The sequence below is a fragment of the Exophiala mesophila genome (genome assembly GCF_000836275.1).
Source record: "Exophiala mesophila strain CBS 40295 unplaced genomic scaffold supercont1.4, whole genome shotgun sequence".
Classification (NCBI taxonomy): domain Eukaryota; kingdom Fungi; phylum Ascomycota; class Eurotiomycetes; order Chaetothyriales; family Herpotrichiellaceae; genus Exophiala; species Exophiala mesophila.
Window position 1 is genome coordinate 4,104,755 of NW_015622507.1, and position 17,072 is coordinate 4,121,826.

General features: G+C 50.0%; 6 protein-coding genes across 8 annotated transcripts; 3 read left to right on the plus strand and 3 right to left on the minus strand.

Annotated features, from left to right (window-relative positions):
• Positions 1-262: 262 nt before the first annotated feature.
• PV10_06531 (uncharacterized protein) lies at positions 263-1,069 on the minus strand (the record flags this gene model as incomplete). Its single annotated transcript, XM_016371339.1, has 2 exons — positions 263-790; positions 842-1,069. The coding sequence occupies 2 exons, from the start codon at positions 1,067-1,069 to the stop codon at positions 326-328; spliced, it is 693 nt and encodes a 230-aa protein (XP_016223632.1). The 3' UTR covers positions 263-325.
• Positions 1,070-1,731: 662 nt separating this feature from the next.
• Positions 1,732-4,232, minus strand: PV10_06532. 2 transcript variants are annotated; one of them, XM_016371340.1, is made up of 6 exons: positions 3,977-4,232; positions 3,915-3,930; positions 3,816-3,825; positions 3,647-3,769; positions 2,236-3,601; positions 1,732-2,170 (listed from the first exon to the last, which is right to left on the minus strand). In XM_016371340.1, exons 1-6 carry the CDS (start codon positions 4,001-4,003, stop codon positions 1,907-1,909), a joined length of 1,806 nt encoding a protein of 601 aa, XP_016223633.1. In that variant the 5' UTR covers positions 4,004-4,232; the 3' UTR covers positions 1,732-1,906. The 2 variants fall into 2 exon arrangements, with proteins under 2 accessions (XP_016223633.1, XP_016223634.1); XM_016371341.1 differs by having other exon boundaries at positions 3,816-3,930.
• Positions 4,233-4,797: 565 nt separating this feature from the next.
• PV10_06533 (uncharacterized protein) lies at positions 4,798-8,591 on the plus strand. Its single transcript, XM_016371342.1, has 5 exons — positions 4,798-5,144; positions 5,233-5,499; positions 6,794-6,834; positions 6,936-7,099; positions 7,214-8,591. Exons 1-5 carry the CDS (start codon positions 5,101-5,103, stop codon positions 8,288-8,290), a joined length of 1,593 nt encoding a protein of 530 aa, XP_016223635.1. The 5' UTR covers positions 4,798-5,100; the 3' UTR covers positions 8,291-8,591.
• Positions 8,592-8,997: 406 nt separating this feature from the next.
• Positions 8,998-9,708, plus strand: PV10_06534 (uncharacterized protein). The gene is made up of 3 exons (XM_016371343.1): positions 8,998-9,073; positions 9,126-9,148; positions 9,202-9,708. Exons 1-3 carry the CDS (start codon positions 9,062-9,064, stop codon positions 9,368-9,370), a joined length of 204 nt encoding a protein of 67 aa, XP_016223636.1. The 5' UTR covers positions 8,998-9,061; the 3' UTR covers positions 9,371-9,708.
• Positions 9,709-10,858: 1,150 nt separating this feature from the next.
• On the plus strand, positions 10,859-13,673 carry PV10_06535. 2 transcript variants are annotated; one of them, XM_016371345.1, is made up of 3 exons: positions 10,859-10,971; positions 11,026-11,525; positions 11,580-13,673. In XM_016371345.1, exons 2-3 carry the CDS (start codon positions 11,222-11,224, stop codon positions 13,400-13,402), a joined length of 2,127 nt encoding a protein of 708 aa, XP_016223638.1. In that variant the 5' UTR covers positions 10,859-10,971; positions 11,026-11,221; the 3' UTR covers positions 13,403-13,673. The 2 variants fall into 2 exon arrangements, with proteins under 2 accessions (XP_016223638.1, XP_016223637.1); XM_016371344.1 differs by having other exon boundaries at positions 10,859-11,525.
• Positions 13,674-15,634: 1,961 nt separating this feature from the next.
• PV10_06536 (uncharacterized protein) lies at positions 15,635-16,989 on the minus strand (the record flags this gene model as incomplete). The annotated part of the gene is made up of 3 exons (XM_016371346.1): positions 15,635-16,054; positions 16,104-16,823; positions 16,873-16,989. The coding sequence occupies 3 exons, from the start codon at positions 16,987-16,989 to the stop codon at positions 15,635-15,637; spliced, it is 1,257 nt and encodes a 418-aa protein (XP_016223639.1).
• Positions 16,990-17,072: the final 83 nt, after the last annotated feature.

The window sequence follows — 17,072 nt, forward strand, 5'->3', positions numbered from 1 at the left end:
GGGAGGGCGTGGGAGGGCCACGAGGGTTCTTCGGGCGTGGCACCCTTGCTTAGTTGATGCCTGCACGCCCCAGGCTCATCACCCATGACCACCATAAGGCTGTTCCCCTTCCCCACCAGAGCATGAATGATGGTGAATTACAGTTGGATGCCTCAGGACTCAAGACGACAGTTTTCCAACAACGACTCGAGCTTCTTACATATAACAACTACAAGTTCGAGATAGCTTGCGCAATTGACTCTCCATATCCTTCAAGCACAGTGTCGCTCGGCAAGTCTCACGTGCCTTGATTGCGTACCAGTTTTTGTCCATTGTCCTCATTCTATTACTTGGTTCCATTCTTCTTGGTGTTCACCACCTCATCTTCCTCATTCAACTCCACATATTTGCGTTTCTTCTCATCCATATCTTTATCTTTCATTCCCTCCTCGAACTTGACCAATACGTTTTCATCGTCATCGATCATATCGCTTTTATTGTCCAACCCTTTCCACTTGACCACGCCATCCCCTCGAAACTCGGCCACTCGCTGGGTATAGAACATGTGACATGTAGGCTTGAATGCCTCCCGAGCCTTTTGAGTGTTGATCTTTTTGATTAGAGGAGGGAATAGCAGAATCATGTTTCGCCCTTCGTCCATAATGGGAGACCGACAAAATGCACACGACACCTTGCATGGAAGGTGGTGTGATGTGTCTTTGTTGGATGGATCATACCAGCCAAGGTCGTGGTGTCCTCGGACAAAGTTGATATCAGACTTGTGGAAGATAGCTGCCCACTGGAAAGGAGACTATTCCAGAGGTTAGTCAAGGTCTTGCTCGTCTGTCGCAACCCTACTTACCCCATGAAGTCTCTGGCACGTGGTACAGTGGCAGTATTTTGCTGCCAGCGGTTTATCGCGGCTGAGCTGATATTGAACCTTGCCGCAGTGGCAACCTCCTTCCCATTTGACGTCGAAGTCCTCCGCCTCGTCGTGAATCCGATATGGTTCTCGATGTTTCCACTCATCTTCTTTCCTGTGCGTGCTATCGCCAGCCTGGTATTGGTGAGCGTCTTGCTTGCCACCCATTGTGCTGTGATATCTGCCTTGGCTGCAGGACGAAGAAGAACCAGGCAATAGTGGTCTTATGGGGCCACGAGGGAGTAAATGAATATGAAAAACGCTCAACGGTCTGAGAGACTGGACAGTGACCCACCCTAGCGATGCTCGTGTGTTCATGAGGAAAGATCCACGAGGGAGCAAAATCCGCAGTCATCATGAAAAACGGCGACGCACCTTGTCTTGTAGTCCTTCCCCAGCCTGATCCATCGGTTTTTGCGCCATGGCGTATTCCTTTGCGCTAACAGGCGGTCAGAGTTTCCAGTGAATACTGGGATTGCACGTCAATGTCGGGTAGATCTCAAGGTTCGTGGAGCAACCTTCGTCAAAATTCTAGTATGTGACATCGCCCGGATCCATCCTGTGATGACAGACTCAAAAGAAGCATCATAGCATCATGTACTTCGAGTTTGTCTTGTAAGCGTCAATGCCATACCCCAGATTGTTGTCATCAGTCCATACGCCATGACATCAAGATTTGATATGCCGAGCGGAAGGCCAACCCCTGACCAATCATTTTGAGTCTGAGTACCCCTGACGACAGTTAGATCTGGCACTCAAGTAAGAATGTGGCACTCAATCGTAAAGGATATCTCAACCATCAGAGGGAGTGGGCACTTGGTCACTGGACCCGAAAAGTGTAGGTTGATCTAGTGATTATTGCTCGTTTAGATTCATAGTCATTTTTGGACGCTGCCCAACATTGATCGGCATGGACATCCAGCGGAAGATCCCAGACCCATCTCTTCGAACTCTCGTGTCTACTCCTATGCTGCATGCCGAAATGAGGTGTCGCCGAAATCTCGGTCACCCCGCGGGCCCTAGGCTTCCCATGGGAACCCTGCTATCGGCCGTCTTCAAATGTGCCCGAGACCCTCTAAACAGACTCTGCCATATAAACGCCTCGGACAAGAGGAGTTCAATGTCCTTTTCCGTCCAGTCCCGCGTAGGCAGTGCTTGCAGGAACATCAGGATCTCTTGGAATCCCATCTTCATAAGCTGTTCACTCCACTTGACCAAGAACGCGGCGCATACATATAAATGGAATTGAGAAAACCCGTTCTCTTCAGCCTGTCAGGAGTCAGAACCTTCAAGCAATAACAATTGAGGGGACAGTGGACTGCAGCGATACGTACCATGTATGTGTCCCACATCCTGATTACGTTCTTGATACTGAGTTCTCGCATCAACAGGCAATTCATCCATCGGAAACTGAACTGCATATACTCGACATGCTCGTCCTCAAAATGCTTGGCAAGTCCTGCGTCAATCCTCGTGGTCAGGTCCCGCAGCGCCGTTACCTGACGGTGTATCCCGGGTTGCGCCACAATATAATTATCCTGGATGCCATCCAATAGCTTGGTCAAACACCAAAAAGTGTCGGCCTCGACCGCGTCCAATACAGGTCGGGGTAACTGCCCAGGGTCCATTCCGGATTCAACGTTCAAGTCAGTAATGTAGGTGCCGAGGAAAACCTGGAAAAAAGGTGTTGCGAGGTCATTGATCCCTTGGACATAGCCACTCGCAGGGTGCCGAACTGCCCACACGTACAGGATACGCTCCAACGACCTCTGCGTCGCCTCAAAGGCGTAAAGGGGAATATGGGGGTTGGTACGTGGCACATCGATGCTCACCTGATGCCAGACCGCTTCGTCCAGACCCCGCCCTCTCCCTGGTGTATGGTTTGCCGCACCAATACTGGACCCATTTCGGCCTGTGCTAGCTCCGTTGAAGGCCGTCCGGACTGCGTCTAGGTACTCCTTCCTTTTGCGTTCGAGTGTAGTGACCCGTCGCTCGCTGTTGGTGGGTAGATGGCCCAGGAGAAGCTGCCATGTTATGGCCCGCACTTCCTCAGGAATCCCTGACCACGCTGCCGCTCGAAGATCTGGCAGGGACACCGAGCTGCTTTGAAGGATTCGTTTGAACTTGTTGATACGCGAAATCCTGGTGGAATGTGCCTCAGTCTGCTTAGGCGTAGAATTGGCTGGGAGGGAAGGATGGCCGATGAGGTGAAGAGAGTTTGCAGGATCTCTTAAAATGTCTTTATATTGCGGCCGGAGGATCTTGCCGTCACCTTTTCGGGCACTGGGATAGGAAAGAGGATTCCGCTCCTCAGCAATGTCGAAACTGTTCGACCTCACGTGGTCAAGTCCAGACGACGATGCTGGAGCCGACGTCGTGTGTGAGAGTGTGGGATAGTTCACTTGGTGACCCTTGACATTTTTATTCCTAATGCTCCGTTTCCGGCGCATGCTGGCGAGACTCGGCAGCCCAAACTCATCCTCATCGTCGTCGTAAACCAGGTCCTCCTCCTCGCCTTCGCCATCACTGTCTCCAAGCACATCCCAGCCGTTATTGCTTAAAGTAGATGAGGTATAAGTCGGGTGCGGTCTTCTTTCGGGGGATTGGAAACTCGTTCGTTCAGAAGGTGGGGTCTGAGCCTGTCTCGTGGACGATGTTGGGGGAGTTCGAGGTCTACTACCGGAATTGGAGCCCAAGGATCTAGTTGGTTAGCATTTAACGCTCAAGGTCGACGATGTGACTAACAATGAATCAAACATCAACATGTCTGCGTGAGAGTATGAGGCACCGATGACCTTGGTCGATTTACCAGAAGGCTGACGAGAGGAGTTGGAGGAACGACTTCGCCAGAAAGGGGACGAAGGCCGTCTGTGACAGTTAGATCGAGTCCATCTGCAGCATTCCGTATACATACTCTGTTCGATCTGCAGCAGACCACAATATCGAGTCAGTACAACGTAGTGGCGGCGACTGTGACCAGAAGTCTGAATGGGGAGACACGGTGAAGACTAACCGACCTGCACCATTTCCTAGGCCAAGTTAAAGTGTGATAAATAATTCGAAGGGGTCAATTACCTGCTGCTGATTCTTCTTGGGTGCCATGGTGGGAGCGAATGTTGTATTGAGATGAAGGATCGAGGTTCACCACCGTTCACAGGTGTGGTTCTGCGATTGAGTTGTTGAAGAATCATTCGGGTGAATTAAGGTGCACATGCTTGTGCATTGGATCAATCTGCGCAGGGCATGCGCGAGAAAGCTGTTTGAAACGAAATGACAAGGCTTGCGTTTGAATGCTGTTGACCCTGATGGTGTTGGGAAACCCTCGATTGAGTGCAAGTGGTTGTTTATGAACGTGTCACAAGTCAAGTTGTCGCTTACCGAGTCTTAAGTGGACTTGACTCAGCAGCGCGATGTTGAGGCAGACGGCACGCGTCAGATTACCCGACCCTAAGATGCCTTGAGACGCCTAATAGAACCGGCTATCTGCGCTGTAATTAGGCTTGACTGTAGTGCATGCATGGGCTGAGGGGGGCAGCATGCCCTATGACGAGGGGTAAAGCCAGGCCACAGAGCCCAGGACTACCGTACTTTGTATTAGGGTCAGTACGCCTGTCTGCTTCCCCGTGGCGCCCCATAACGCATGTATCTAAGGATGCCCGAGGCGCCGTCCCACCACCCACCCATAGAGAAAGTTGCTTGGGAGGTGCTAATCGCCGGACACCCAACCAGATGAAGCCAAGGGTGCCTGGACGCGGCCGAGGCGGCTTCTCAGGTTGTCAGTCCATGTCATAATAATTGCATGCGGCAAGTGATTTCGCGCCAAGCCTTTCACACCTCTCCTGTTCCAAGACTTGCGCCTCGAGTTTGCCCTCTTGACTGAGGCATCACTTCGACCTTTTGATTGTTCGCATCTCTACCCAAACCGCTATCTTCTTCTTCATCGCGACTCATTCCATTTCGCGCCCGAAGAACCGAACGAATTTTAGTAGAAGCTGCAGATTCGGCCCTACTACTGATTACTGTCGTCGCAGGAACCTCCTGTCTAGACACCTTGACTCTTCAACTCGATCTCCCTTACGCTTACGAACATCTCACCCAGTATTTGCCACAGTCTTCGCTTTGCTGCATCGATCCGCATTCAAATATCTCATTCCTTTGCTCTCGCCTTTTAATTGTCCTTGGAAATTGTGTTAGACAAGATGACGGAACCAGATGAAGTCGAAGAAGATCTCTTCGCTGACCTGTAAGTGGCCACCTCGCAGATGACTCTTGCCAGCAACATCGATCACATTCAACCTCATTTTGTCCAAATCAGTGCTCATTACTTTTAGGTACGATGGCGATGAGCCTGCACCTTCCTCCAACTCTCTGACCCAAAGCGCTACCACGACGGCGCCTGTGAACCCCGCAGCCAGCACTCAAAATGATGTTCCCGGCTACGGCGAAGAACCCGAGGTTGCTTATGATCCCAACTCGTTCGATGTTGATATCACCACAAACGACGATGCGATCAACGACCCACAAGCATCCAACTTCGAGCTTGACTCTGAGAAACCCCCTCCCGTTGAGTCGTCGGGGATTACTATGAAAGAAGATGGGTAAGCACAACTCTTTTCTCATTCCCTTGTTAAGTATCACTATTGTTTTGCATGCTGTGTGAGGACCTCGAGTTACTTGTCCAAGGCCACGGGCGATCAATGTGGGAGTATTTGAGATGGAACTCGTGGGATGATATGATGGGCGTGAATTCAGGACAAGCCTTTCAGGCAAAGGCAACCCAGGCAACAATGTTCCGGAGCTGCCTCAAAAATGGCTTCTGCCCACCCATCTATCGATCTTTGAGCCTGCCCAACCTATCAAAGTGTATGACGGACTGTCAAATGTTTTACATGTCAGCAAGAGAGGGTTTGTTGAGACAACTCGGCGATGGGCATGTCAACAATGCGTCAAATGGCATCCATATAACATCTCGTCCATTTTCTTGAGATTGGAAGCAGAAGCCGGGTGGTTGGCAAGGGCAGTCTGGTCTCAAGCCAATTCGAACAAAGTCGAATCAGGTGCGGTGCCGAAAGTCTATGGGGTTCGAAGATTAGCTATCACCCAGCAGCATAGCCGAATCATCTTTTGAAGATGTCACATCAGAGGCAAGGGAGAAGCATATTCAAACGACCATCTAGCTTGCATTACGCCGACAGTACATCAAGATACTTTACAGAGCAGAGTAACAATACCGCAAAACTCAGGCAGGAGATAGATGCTGTTGTATCTGTTGGTCTCAAGGATCAAGGAAGCACTCAAAAATCCATACTCAGCTAGCCGACAACGCGCGTATGTGCCAGACCAGAATTACCAGCCAAATTGAAACAGTACCATGTTGGACTGCGGAAGCATGTATTGACACACAGAGTGGCTAGCATGTGATAAAGCCACTCTGTTCAATGCATGGAGGACTGGAATAAACACTGCGATGAGCCCAACTCAGATAAGCTCTTGGTTACTGGAGCTTAGGACGTGCAGTATTGAGGCCGTTGAACCATTGAACTCGGGACAACCCCAAAATACTCCCGTTATTCCAAGCCATGGCCGATGCATACATCCTGCCTGGATTCACGACTATTGGAAACGTATTCGCTACGGAATGATCCTGGATCGTTGTATCTGTCTGGCCTCTCTGACAGCCACCTCCTGCGGCTGCCCTTTTCATATGTCTGCCCACCATCGTCTCCTACAGACAGCCTCCATGTCGCTGGGGATAGACACGAGCCAAGGTCCAATGCCACCATGCCATGAGCCTGGTCAAAGATACCACTGATTTTTATACATTGCCTTGTTCTGTTTGTGACTGCAGTTTAGCTCTCAATATGCGCCTGCGACTGACCTTGTCTGCAATAGGAAAATGTTCATTGGTGGACTCAATTGGGAAACCACAGATCGTAAGTGAGCCCAAGGCCTTTGTGCATGACCTCTACTCATTGCCATGGCCCTAATGTGTCGCTATCTGGGCGATGCATGATCACGTGCTGATCTCTATCAGAATCCCTTCACGATTACTTTTCACAATTTGGCGAGGTTCAAGAATGCACAGTTATGCGTGATAGCGCTACGGGACGATCACGAGGCTTTGGCTTTCTTACCTTTCGGGATCCCAAAACGGTCAACACGGTGATGGTGAAGGAGCATTTCCTTGACGGCAAGATTGTAAGGACTTCCCTTTTCGATGTCTCCCCTGATGGACAGAAGGCACTGGGGACTTTGTCTTCTCGGAGGAGAGTAACCCACGGTGTGAGCAATGACTTACTGTATGGAACCCAGATTGACCCTAAGCGAGCGATTCCTCGAGACGAACAAGAAAAGACGGCCAAAATTTTTGTGGGTGGTGTCAGCCAAGAAGCGACCGAAGAAGATTTCGAGGAGTTCTTTGCCAAGTTCGGGCGAGTGGTGGACGCAACCCTGATGATGGACAAGGATACTGGCAGGCCCCGTGGCTTTGGATTTGTGACCTTTGACAGTGATGCGGCGGTGGAGCGGTGCCTCGAGAATCAACCTCTTGCAATTCTTGGCAAACAAATCGAGGTGAAACGTGCTCAACCGAGAGGCAAGATGGGCGAAGAGGATGAGTCCGCTCGAGGAGGCCGTGGCCGAGGCAAGTTTGGTCGAGATGATCGCTTCGGCAATGATAACAATTCAGCTGGGCAAGGGAACCAGAACCCAGGCGCAAACATGGCTGGCGGTATGACTCCTCAGATGATGGCACAGTACTGGCAGCGAATGCAACAATACTTTGCCATGATGCAGCAGTCGATGGCGTCGAACATGATGGGAGGAATGGGCATGAACCCTCAGATGATGGCTCAAATGCAGATGCAACAGATGCAGCAGATGCAGAAGATGCAGGGCGGCAACAGCCCCAACCCGCAGAATGGGGGCAACATGGGCATGACGCCTCAAATGATGCAGCAGATGATGCAGATGCAACAGCAAGGAGGGATGAATGGAATGAACATGGGCAATGGCCGTGGCGGCATGGGACAGTCCAACAACGGCGGCCGGGGTTCGTTTTCGGCACAGGATCAGATGGCGTTTGAACAGCAAAAGTACGAACACCAATCGGGCGGACGACGTCAAGGAGCATTGCCAACAGGACCTCGGGGTGGTGGATTCCAGAACCAAAACCCTCAATCGTGGGAAGGCATGTATGATGATGTTCCACAACCGGATGGAAGAGGATCAGTAGGACCGGTCCGCAACAACACACCCAAACCACCCAAAGGACCCAGTGGAGGAAACCAGGCAGCTCCTGCAAACGCACCCACGGGGCCCAAGAATGCTGGGAAACCTGCTGGGAATTTCCGCGGAGGACGAGGCAGATTTCATCCATATGGACGATGAGTATGTTGGATGCGGGCGGCCAACGAGGGTGTAAGATCTTTGACGAAGGAACACGGTTTCGGGCGATTCTAACGCATCATCAGGCGTTGATGGAAAGCAGAGGATGGCATGGTCGCGGTCATAGTCGAAGGTGTTTTGTGAGAAACTGGCCTCAAGAGACTATGGGTCATTCAAGCTAAGTCATGGAGATTTACTGATGGAGAGGCCTTTTGTGATGACCACAGAGCTCACAATTGAAGCAAGCAGACGACAAATGCATGTACTATCAAAAAAATGGGATTAATTTCTTGCCAAAAAGAAAGACACGTGACCATCAATGTGTGTCAGTTGCCGTCCACCGATTCGCCTTATTGCAACTGTTGTACTGTAGATGCTCTGTATGCATGCCCCTGAATGCCTGGATGTGATACATGCACGTGGCTTTGAATCCTACGTGTGGTTGCTGCATCAGGGGCATTTGTTGGGTGAGGCTGTGCGATGTCAGATGCCGTTGATTCTCGGTTGACTATTAATAGATGTTGAAATGTGGGGGATCTGGGTCGATTGAGGGTCGGGGTTTGAGACTCGAGTCCTGATTCTGCTGAAAATAAAGGTGCAACATACTCCGTATAAGGGGGCTAGGCACCAGTCTCAATCTGACCAATAAGCCCAGGCCACATGGTGCGGGGTATTTTGTTCAAGTCGACAGCTTCGTGGAGAGTCGTTTGCCCATTGCCTCTCCGTCATCCGTCATTCGTCATCAGTCATCAGTTATCAGCGCCTTCTTCAATCATGGATAATCAGGTAATGCGTGACCCCACTGACATCGAATTATTTTATTGACAGGCGTTAGCAGAAGGATACAAAGCCAGATTCGCAGTATGGAACCCCCTTCCATTGTCCACATCATAGCCTGTTACCAACTCTTACAGCTACAAAATTGTCAAAGACGGTTGGGGTAGCCGCACCAACTTCCAATACTCTCACGGCTTGAAAATGGACCCAGAGGGTTTAGAGGAAGGCAAAGCTATTTTGAACGCTTACCAGAAGCTGGACGCTATGGAGAAAGCAGACAAAGGGCCAGAAAATCGTCGCAAGTGATAAGCTGTTGATTTGTGGGAGCAAGGGTTGAAATATGTGAAGCTCCAAAACCGGCGAAGCCTAGGACTGTGCTGCCACTGTAGAGAAACCAGAATACGACTTACCTGAAGATGCTCGCGGACATTACAGTAAGGCATTTACTACACAGGAATTGAGAATTGCAGTTGCAGAGTCTCGGTTCAGCGAGCTACAGACACTTTCGAAGCCAGTCTTGTCTATGTTGAATCCTGCAGACAGTGCTATACGAAATGTCTGTCCTTGTGATCTCCATATAGTGTACAAACACGGACATGAGGTGAGGGTGCTGAGTCGTTATTGACCTTGATATCATACTGTCATTATTATCGGGTCCACAGTCGTGAGACTTTGATCCTCCGGGGATGCTGATGGACTCCAAAACCCAGAGCTTAATACCAAACCTTGCCCTGAAAATAGGTCCAAGTGGCCCATCGGCCCCCGCTGCCCCTCGGGCTCGAGGCGCAGCTAGCCTGAGGGCCCGCCCAGCCCCTCAGCTTCGGGCCTTTATCCATCAAAATTCCGTCTCTTGGGCGTCTGGAGGGAAAAATGTCTTGCAGTTGACAGCCGCCCGTGGCGCTGGGTCGCTCGTGCTGGTTCTCTTTTGGCCTGTGTGGCCCAGCAGGAGCCAGACAGTTATGCCATTTTGGTAGTTCGCTGCGCCTCTGCAAAGCTCTTCCACTCGCATGGCTACTCACTACTCACCATAATTCAACTAATCAGACGTTGACTCGTGAGTGACATCTTGGGTAATGGTAGTGATCGTGCAATTGCTGAGAATCGTGGACTCGAGTATAGCACAACATAACATGCGAGGAAATGTCCATCATGTTGAACGAAAGATGAGCATCCTACGGTAAGAACTGGTGATGGGATGGACCCCAATCTTGTCATTTGTCTCCTCGTTGCCCGCGGCCATGTTGGACACATCAGAGGTTTCAACGAGTATGTGCGCAGAACCAGTCAATGGCGACCAATGCTCCCGTCAACGAATAGTGGAGGACAGACAGTGAAAACTGGTTGGCTATCAGATGGTTCATGCAACAGTAACAGTGGCAGAGTCGACAATTTAGTGTGAGAAGAAAAAGTATCCCTCAGTCCAAGCCACCACACCTCACCCGACCGAATTCTCTTCAGGTGGATGGAACAATGCATCCCTATCCAAAGAAGGCAGCCCTCGACCCATTCTCGACAACGGGCGAATCTATCAGGGCCTCCGGGTGTCCACTTAAGGTGTTGGGACTCCACTGATTTGTCCCTTAGGCTGCCCTAGGCTCCTGCAACGCCACTCGCTGACCCTGCTGCCCTGGACCCATGCGCCTACGAATACTCCACCACTCGGCTCACCCGCACATGCCTGTGGGTTTGACCCGGCACTCCTGGCATTGGTGCCCGTGGCCCGTGGCCGTACGTGGCACCTTTTGGCGTTGCGTAAGTCTGCAAAAACACATCTTGATTCTCTAGTATCAGATGCTTGGCCACCCAAAAACTTGGGTACCGATCCAACAAGAGTGCCATTACTTCAAGCGGGGGTTCCAGCTGAATTTCAGACATCAGCTCTTCAGTCTTTGCCCATCTCAACTACTGTACGTCCTCTTTAGTCATCCTTTTCACTCGTTTTCTTACACTCGTTCCTGAAGTCTTCAAACTGAGTGGCCTGGCCTGTCCATTCCATCCTCGATCGTTACTATCCTCATACCTTGACCCCGGCCGTCCAGAAGTCATCTTACCGCAGACATCTTTTCTCGGCCGACTCGTTGGTCTTCCTCTTTCATCGGTCGCTCAAATCAATTGAAATCCACTCATCAGTGGTGTACCACATCATACACAGTCAAAATGTGGAGGAGAACGGCATTGGCCGTTGCCTGTATAGGCCTCCTGCCCTCCGTCCTCGGAGCAGATATACTCAAGAATGACGGTTTCACAACTTGTGCCAATGGAACAGGCACAATCAAGGTCAACAATGTCGAGGTATCATTCGATCGAGACACCAACCGAGTCACCTTTGACTTCTCCGGCGAGAGTACAGTGGAACAAGAAGTCACTGCTGAACTCACCGTGACTGCATATGGAATTCAGGCTTTCAAGGAATCATTTGATCCCTGCGCCGAAGACACAAAGATTGATGAACTCTGCCCTGGTCAGTCTGCCAAATTGTGTCTCGCTCGTTCCAAACATACTGACTTGTGTATAGTTCCTGCTCGCGCATTCAGTGCCAAAGGATCCCTGACCATTCCTTCAGAATACGCCGACATGATCCCTTCCCTAGCATATTCAGTACCAGATCTCGAGGGTAGCGCCCAGGTCGTCTTGACGGCCAAGGACGGCACTGAAGTTGCTTGTCTCCAAACAGGTGTCAATAACGGCAAGACGGTACAAGTTCCTGCGGTTTCGTATGTTGCCGCTGCTGTAGCCGCTGCTGCATTGGCCGTGTCTCTGGTCGGAGCCGCAATGAGCGGTGGTAATCCCGGCACAACCACAGCCAGCCCAGGCTTCTGCGAAGTCATCTGGTGGTTTCAAGGAATGGCCATGAACGGCATGCATTCCGTACCGTACCCCGCCATCTACCGCAGCTTTTCCAAGAACTTTGCCTTTAGCACCGGCCTTGTTTCATGGGCTGGGTTGCAAAGGTCGATTGACAGCTTTCGTGCGAAGACTGGTGGAGACCTCACCGATTCCAACTACGACTTTCTTCGAAACAACGCCACTCTTATCTGGCCCGACAATTCAACTTCGACTGCATCCTCTTCCTTCAAGAAGCGTGCTTTGCTCGTAGTACGTCAAGCCATCGACATTGGCAATGACACAAGCTCGTCCTCGGAAAGCAACGAAAAGCAGGCGCATTTTGTCGACGGCATTCAAGGATATGTCGAACAACTGACCATTCCAGATGCCAATACTTTCATGACCGTCCTCTTGGTTTTTGCAATTGTCATCGCCGCCATCATTGTGTTCATTCTCCTTTTCAAAGTCATTCTTGAAGCCTGGGCATTGTTTGGCACATTCCCGAAATCCTTGACCACCTTCCGCAAGGAGTATTGGCGCGTCATTGCCCAGACTATCGTGTCCCTGATCCTGTTATTGTACGGAGTCTGGACACTGTACTGCATCTTCCAGTTCACCCACGGTGACTCATGGGCTGCCAAACTCCTCGCTGCGGTCACATTGGCGTTGTTTACCGCGATCCTGGCCTTCTATACGTGGAAGATCTGGAGTATTGTGTCCAAGCTTAAGAAATTGGAAGGCAATACGTACTCCCTGTACGAAAACAAGGAGACTTGGAAGAAGTACAAGATCTTCTACGAAAACTATAAGCGAGGATACTGGTGGCTCTTCATCCCTTTTATTGTCTACATGTTTGCCAAAGGTTGTGTGTTGGCGGCAGGTGACGGCCACGGCTTGGTTCAAACCATTGGCCAGCTGGTGATTGAAGCGATCATGCTCGTACTTCTTCTGTGGAGTCGCCCTTATGAACGGAAATCGGGCAACTGGATCAACATCATTATCCAGGTCGTTCGAGTCTTGTCGGTGGTGTGCATTCTCATTTTCGTCCAGGAGTTGGGTGTCGCTCAGACAACCAAGACCATCACCGGAGTGGTCCTGATTGCTGTGCAGTCAGGCCTGACTGCCATTCTGTTTCTTTTGATTGTCATTAACAGCATCATCACCTGTTGCAAAGAGAACCCTCACCGCAAACGACGCAAGGCTGCCGAGAAGCATTTGTCGCAAGACATGGAAGGCGATGCATTCCTCCTACAACCCAGTCCATATGCTGCCCCCCCTCAGCATACGAGACATCTGTCAAAATCCGGACATGGATACCAGCCCGTCCCAGATCCATACGCACAGTTCGACGACAGCCAAGAAACCCTGGTTAGGGGTGCCGCTGAGATGGGCACTTCAGGTTATTACAATTTGAACAATGGCCCAAGCCAACATTCTCACAGTCCACCACCACCATTCTCACGAGAGTCGCGATTACCTGATATGAGTTATGAATCGTATCGACATAAATGATCATTTGTCAGGAGAGTGTACAGAAAATTTTGTCTTATTAGCGAGCGTGGTTATTATACTTGTCATTGATTATGGCTGGTCTTGGTACATTTTGGAGGTAACAGGTCTACACAAGTAGCCTTTTGAATTTGCATAGCGAAATTTTGGTCGGAGGGCGAGGATACTCGCCATTAAACCTCGTATTGACATGATGAACCAAATGCGGTGTTAATGGGTATATATTCAAGGTATATGAGCATTTAAATAATACTTTTCTGATCATCAATATGAACAAGGGCGTATGTCTACAGTAATCGGACCAATGAAATCTCCAAATGAATATAGTTCGATCCCTGACCTGGCTGACTCTGTTAGTTGAAAGCGAGGTTGTCTATGTATTGCCTCGTGACTTTGAACCTCGGCCGATTCTTCATCTGTGGGGAAATTCCATCTCCATGAACCGAGCACCCCGACCGAGATCGACATAGTAATAATAATTAAAAGTTGGGAGGGGGGAATGGGTTGATGGTATATATTTGTATTACCGGTGCTGTGGTCTTTTCATTTTTCATTCAGTTTCGTGGATATCGTGTGATTTGAGGTGATTGTGTTGTTACCTGTCATCATTATTACTACCACCACCACTGCCACCGTCATTATACAATATCGTTCCATGTGGATGACCCCACACCTATACATTTTCGAATACTAGACTACAGTTAACCAACGACTCGTCTCTAAGACCGTTGCCCAATCTATACGAAGCGTCCATCCCTGAATAAACACCTACTCAACCATCCACAATGGCCGACAAAATCAACCTCGTCCCCTTCGGCGAACCCAGCTACCTACGTGGTTTACCATCCCCCTACTTCCAAGCCACACATCTCAACTTCCAAAAACGGGCACGCGCCTGGTTTGCCGAACACTTCCTCCCCTTCGCACTGGAATGGGAATCCGCCGGTACCGTACCCGAACATGTATGGCACACCTTCAACAAATACAACATGTTGATCCCCAACCTCAAATCACCTTTACCCGTGAAATGGCTACACCGTCTTGGTTTGAACGACATTCTCGGCGTCCCCGTCGAGGAATGGGATTACCTCCATACAGCAATCTGGGTGGATGAACGTGCGAGAACAGGGATTTCAGGTCCTGGATCGAGTTTGTCGCCTGGCTTTGCATATGCGATTCCTCCGATTTTGAATTTCGGGTCGCCGGAGCTGCAAGAAAGGTTTCTGCCGCAGTTGTTGCCGGGCAAAGTGAGGGCTTGTATTGCAATTACCGAGCCTCAGGCCGGTTCAGATGTGGCGAATATTCAGACCACGGCGGTGAAGAGTCCAGATGGGAAACATTATATTATCAATGGCGAGAAGAAGTGGATTACCAATGGGATTTGGAGTACGTTTGCCGTCATGGCGGTGAGGACTGGCGGGCCGGGTCCCACGGGGATTAGTGTCGTGGTCGTGCCGTTGAAAGATTATCCTGGTGTGAAGATGCGGCGGTTGCAGGTGAGCGGGCAGCAGGCTGGAGGGACGACGTATATCGAGTTGGATGACGTGAAGGTTCCAGTGGAGAATCTGGTGGGTGAGGAAGGTCAGGGGATGAGATATATCATGACTAACTTCAACCATGAACGGTTGTTGATCGCCATGGGAGTTACGCGACAGGCGCGTGTGGCTTTATCGACGGCGGCGGAATATGCTATGAAGAGAGAGGCGTTTGGAAAGACGTTGATGGATCAACCCGTGGTGAGGAATCGATTGGCTAGAGCTGGTGCTGACCTCGAGACTCTCCAGTCTTGGATCTTCGAGTTTGCTTATCAGCTGAATCATCTGTCCAAGGCTGAGGCTGATGATAAGTTGGGTGGCCCGACTGCTTTACTCAAGGCAAAGGCTGGTATGGTCTTCAATGATTGTGCTCAGACGGCGGTCTTGATCTTTGGTGGGAATGGTTATACCAGGACAGGTCAAGGTGAATTGGTTGAGAAGATCCTTCGCGATGTCATGGGTGCTCGCATTCCAGGTGGCAGTGAAGATGTCTTGCTTGACCTTGCTATTCGCCAGCTGGTCAAGAATTTCAAGAAGGATGCGAAGAAAGGGTTGAATCAGTCCAAAATATAAGTATAGCAAATGTGTAATTAGTGTAGTACCTGGTATCCGGATATATAAATAACTCCCTTTCAACGGAACAAAAAGGCCAAGTTTTGACGAACAAGGTCTAAATGATTTGATACTCCCATTCACCCTTTTAATGCCTTGTCTGTGAATTCTTCTCGGAGTCTGCTCGTACCTCGATTCTATCTGGATGTGTGCCGTGCTCTTCAATTTGCTCCTCTTCTTCTCCCTCCTCTTCGTCATCGCTTCGTTCGTCTCTCCGGTCGTTATTGAAGACATAGTTGCGAGCGACCCGAATGATATAGACCAGCCAGATGATGTTGATCACTTGCAAACAAGTCATGAGAACAAAAGTGATGATCTGACTGATCCAGCACTTGTATTGCTCTCTACTCCAGTCCAATTCATAAGGTCCCACGGTGCGAAATTGGGTCAAGACGGCCCAGAGAAAAGTCCAATTGAGATAATGGCGGAGATAAATCCAGATACATATAAACAGACCATAGAAGGGGCCGACAATGACAGAGTCGATGTAGTTTAGCGTTTTGGAAGTCTGTTATCGATGAGTACAAGGTGCGATCAAGGATTACCGACTCACTCACCGCCAGGAAAAGATCACTGATGTCGTGAGTAATGTATACAAGAAGTCCCATGTATGTGAAATGGAAGCGGTAGCTTAATGCGATCAACGTCAATGTTATAATGTGGTGCATGACGAGTTCTTTAAAGTCCTTTCGCGGCTTCTCCAGTAATAAAACCAAGACAATCGCCTGCTGAGCCCAGTAACTGAACTGAATTAGGTAATAGGCTTTGAAAAGAGCAGTGTGTGTCCGATGAGGGTAGTTCTCAAACATGGCCGTAGTGTTGAAGTACCAGAGAGGGCTCTCTGACATGATATAGAGACCGAGAGGACCCAAAATGCTGAAGTATAAAGCCGTGTACGCCTGTTCCATAAATCGGTATTGTCTTCCACGGCCTCTGATGCCAAAGCGGAAAGCCATAGGCTGAAGAAGTCTTTGCATGATGAACTCTCTCGTGAAACTGAGGACAATGGTGTAGAATGTCACGAATGTGGCATCGTGACCGCCTTTGCCATACATAATTGGTGTTCCTGGGGTCAAGGGTTCAAGTCGATATGAGAGGAAAAGTGCATGACGCAAAGGATTGTGATGACCTGGGCTGACGAGGTAACCACACACCACTGTCAAACTCGCCAACAGAGGTACGAGCCAGGTATGTCGCACGCATATCCGCTTGATCCGTCTGGAAAGAGAACGTGGTTTCTTGGGGCGGGCAGAATGGTTGGATTTCGAAGGAGACTTCTGTATAGGCCTTCAGCAGAAAGTCTATCCATATGTCAGTTCAACTCACATCGGATTCAGTTGCAAATCGTGACCGTAATCGTAAAGAGGTTGCCATAGCTGGAGCCCCCGTGTCTCCACGAGGGTCGGCTCCCAGCCTGCTTGAGGTTCTCCTCGAACGAGCCATGATGTGTGTTGATTCGTTTCAATCAAGCGGCCGAGATCACCGGAAATGATGTGAGCAGTATCTGGGTTGGCTCCCAGGTTATG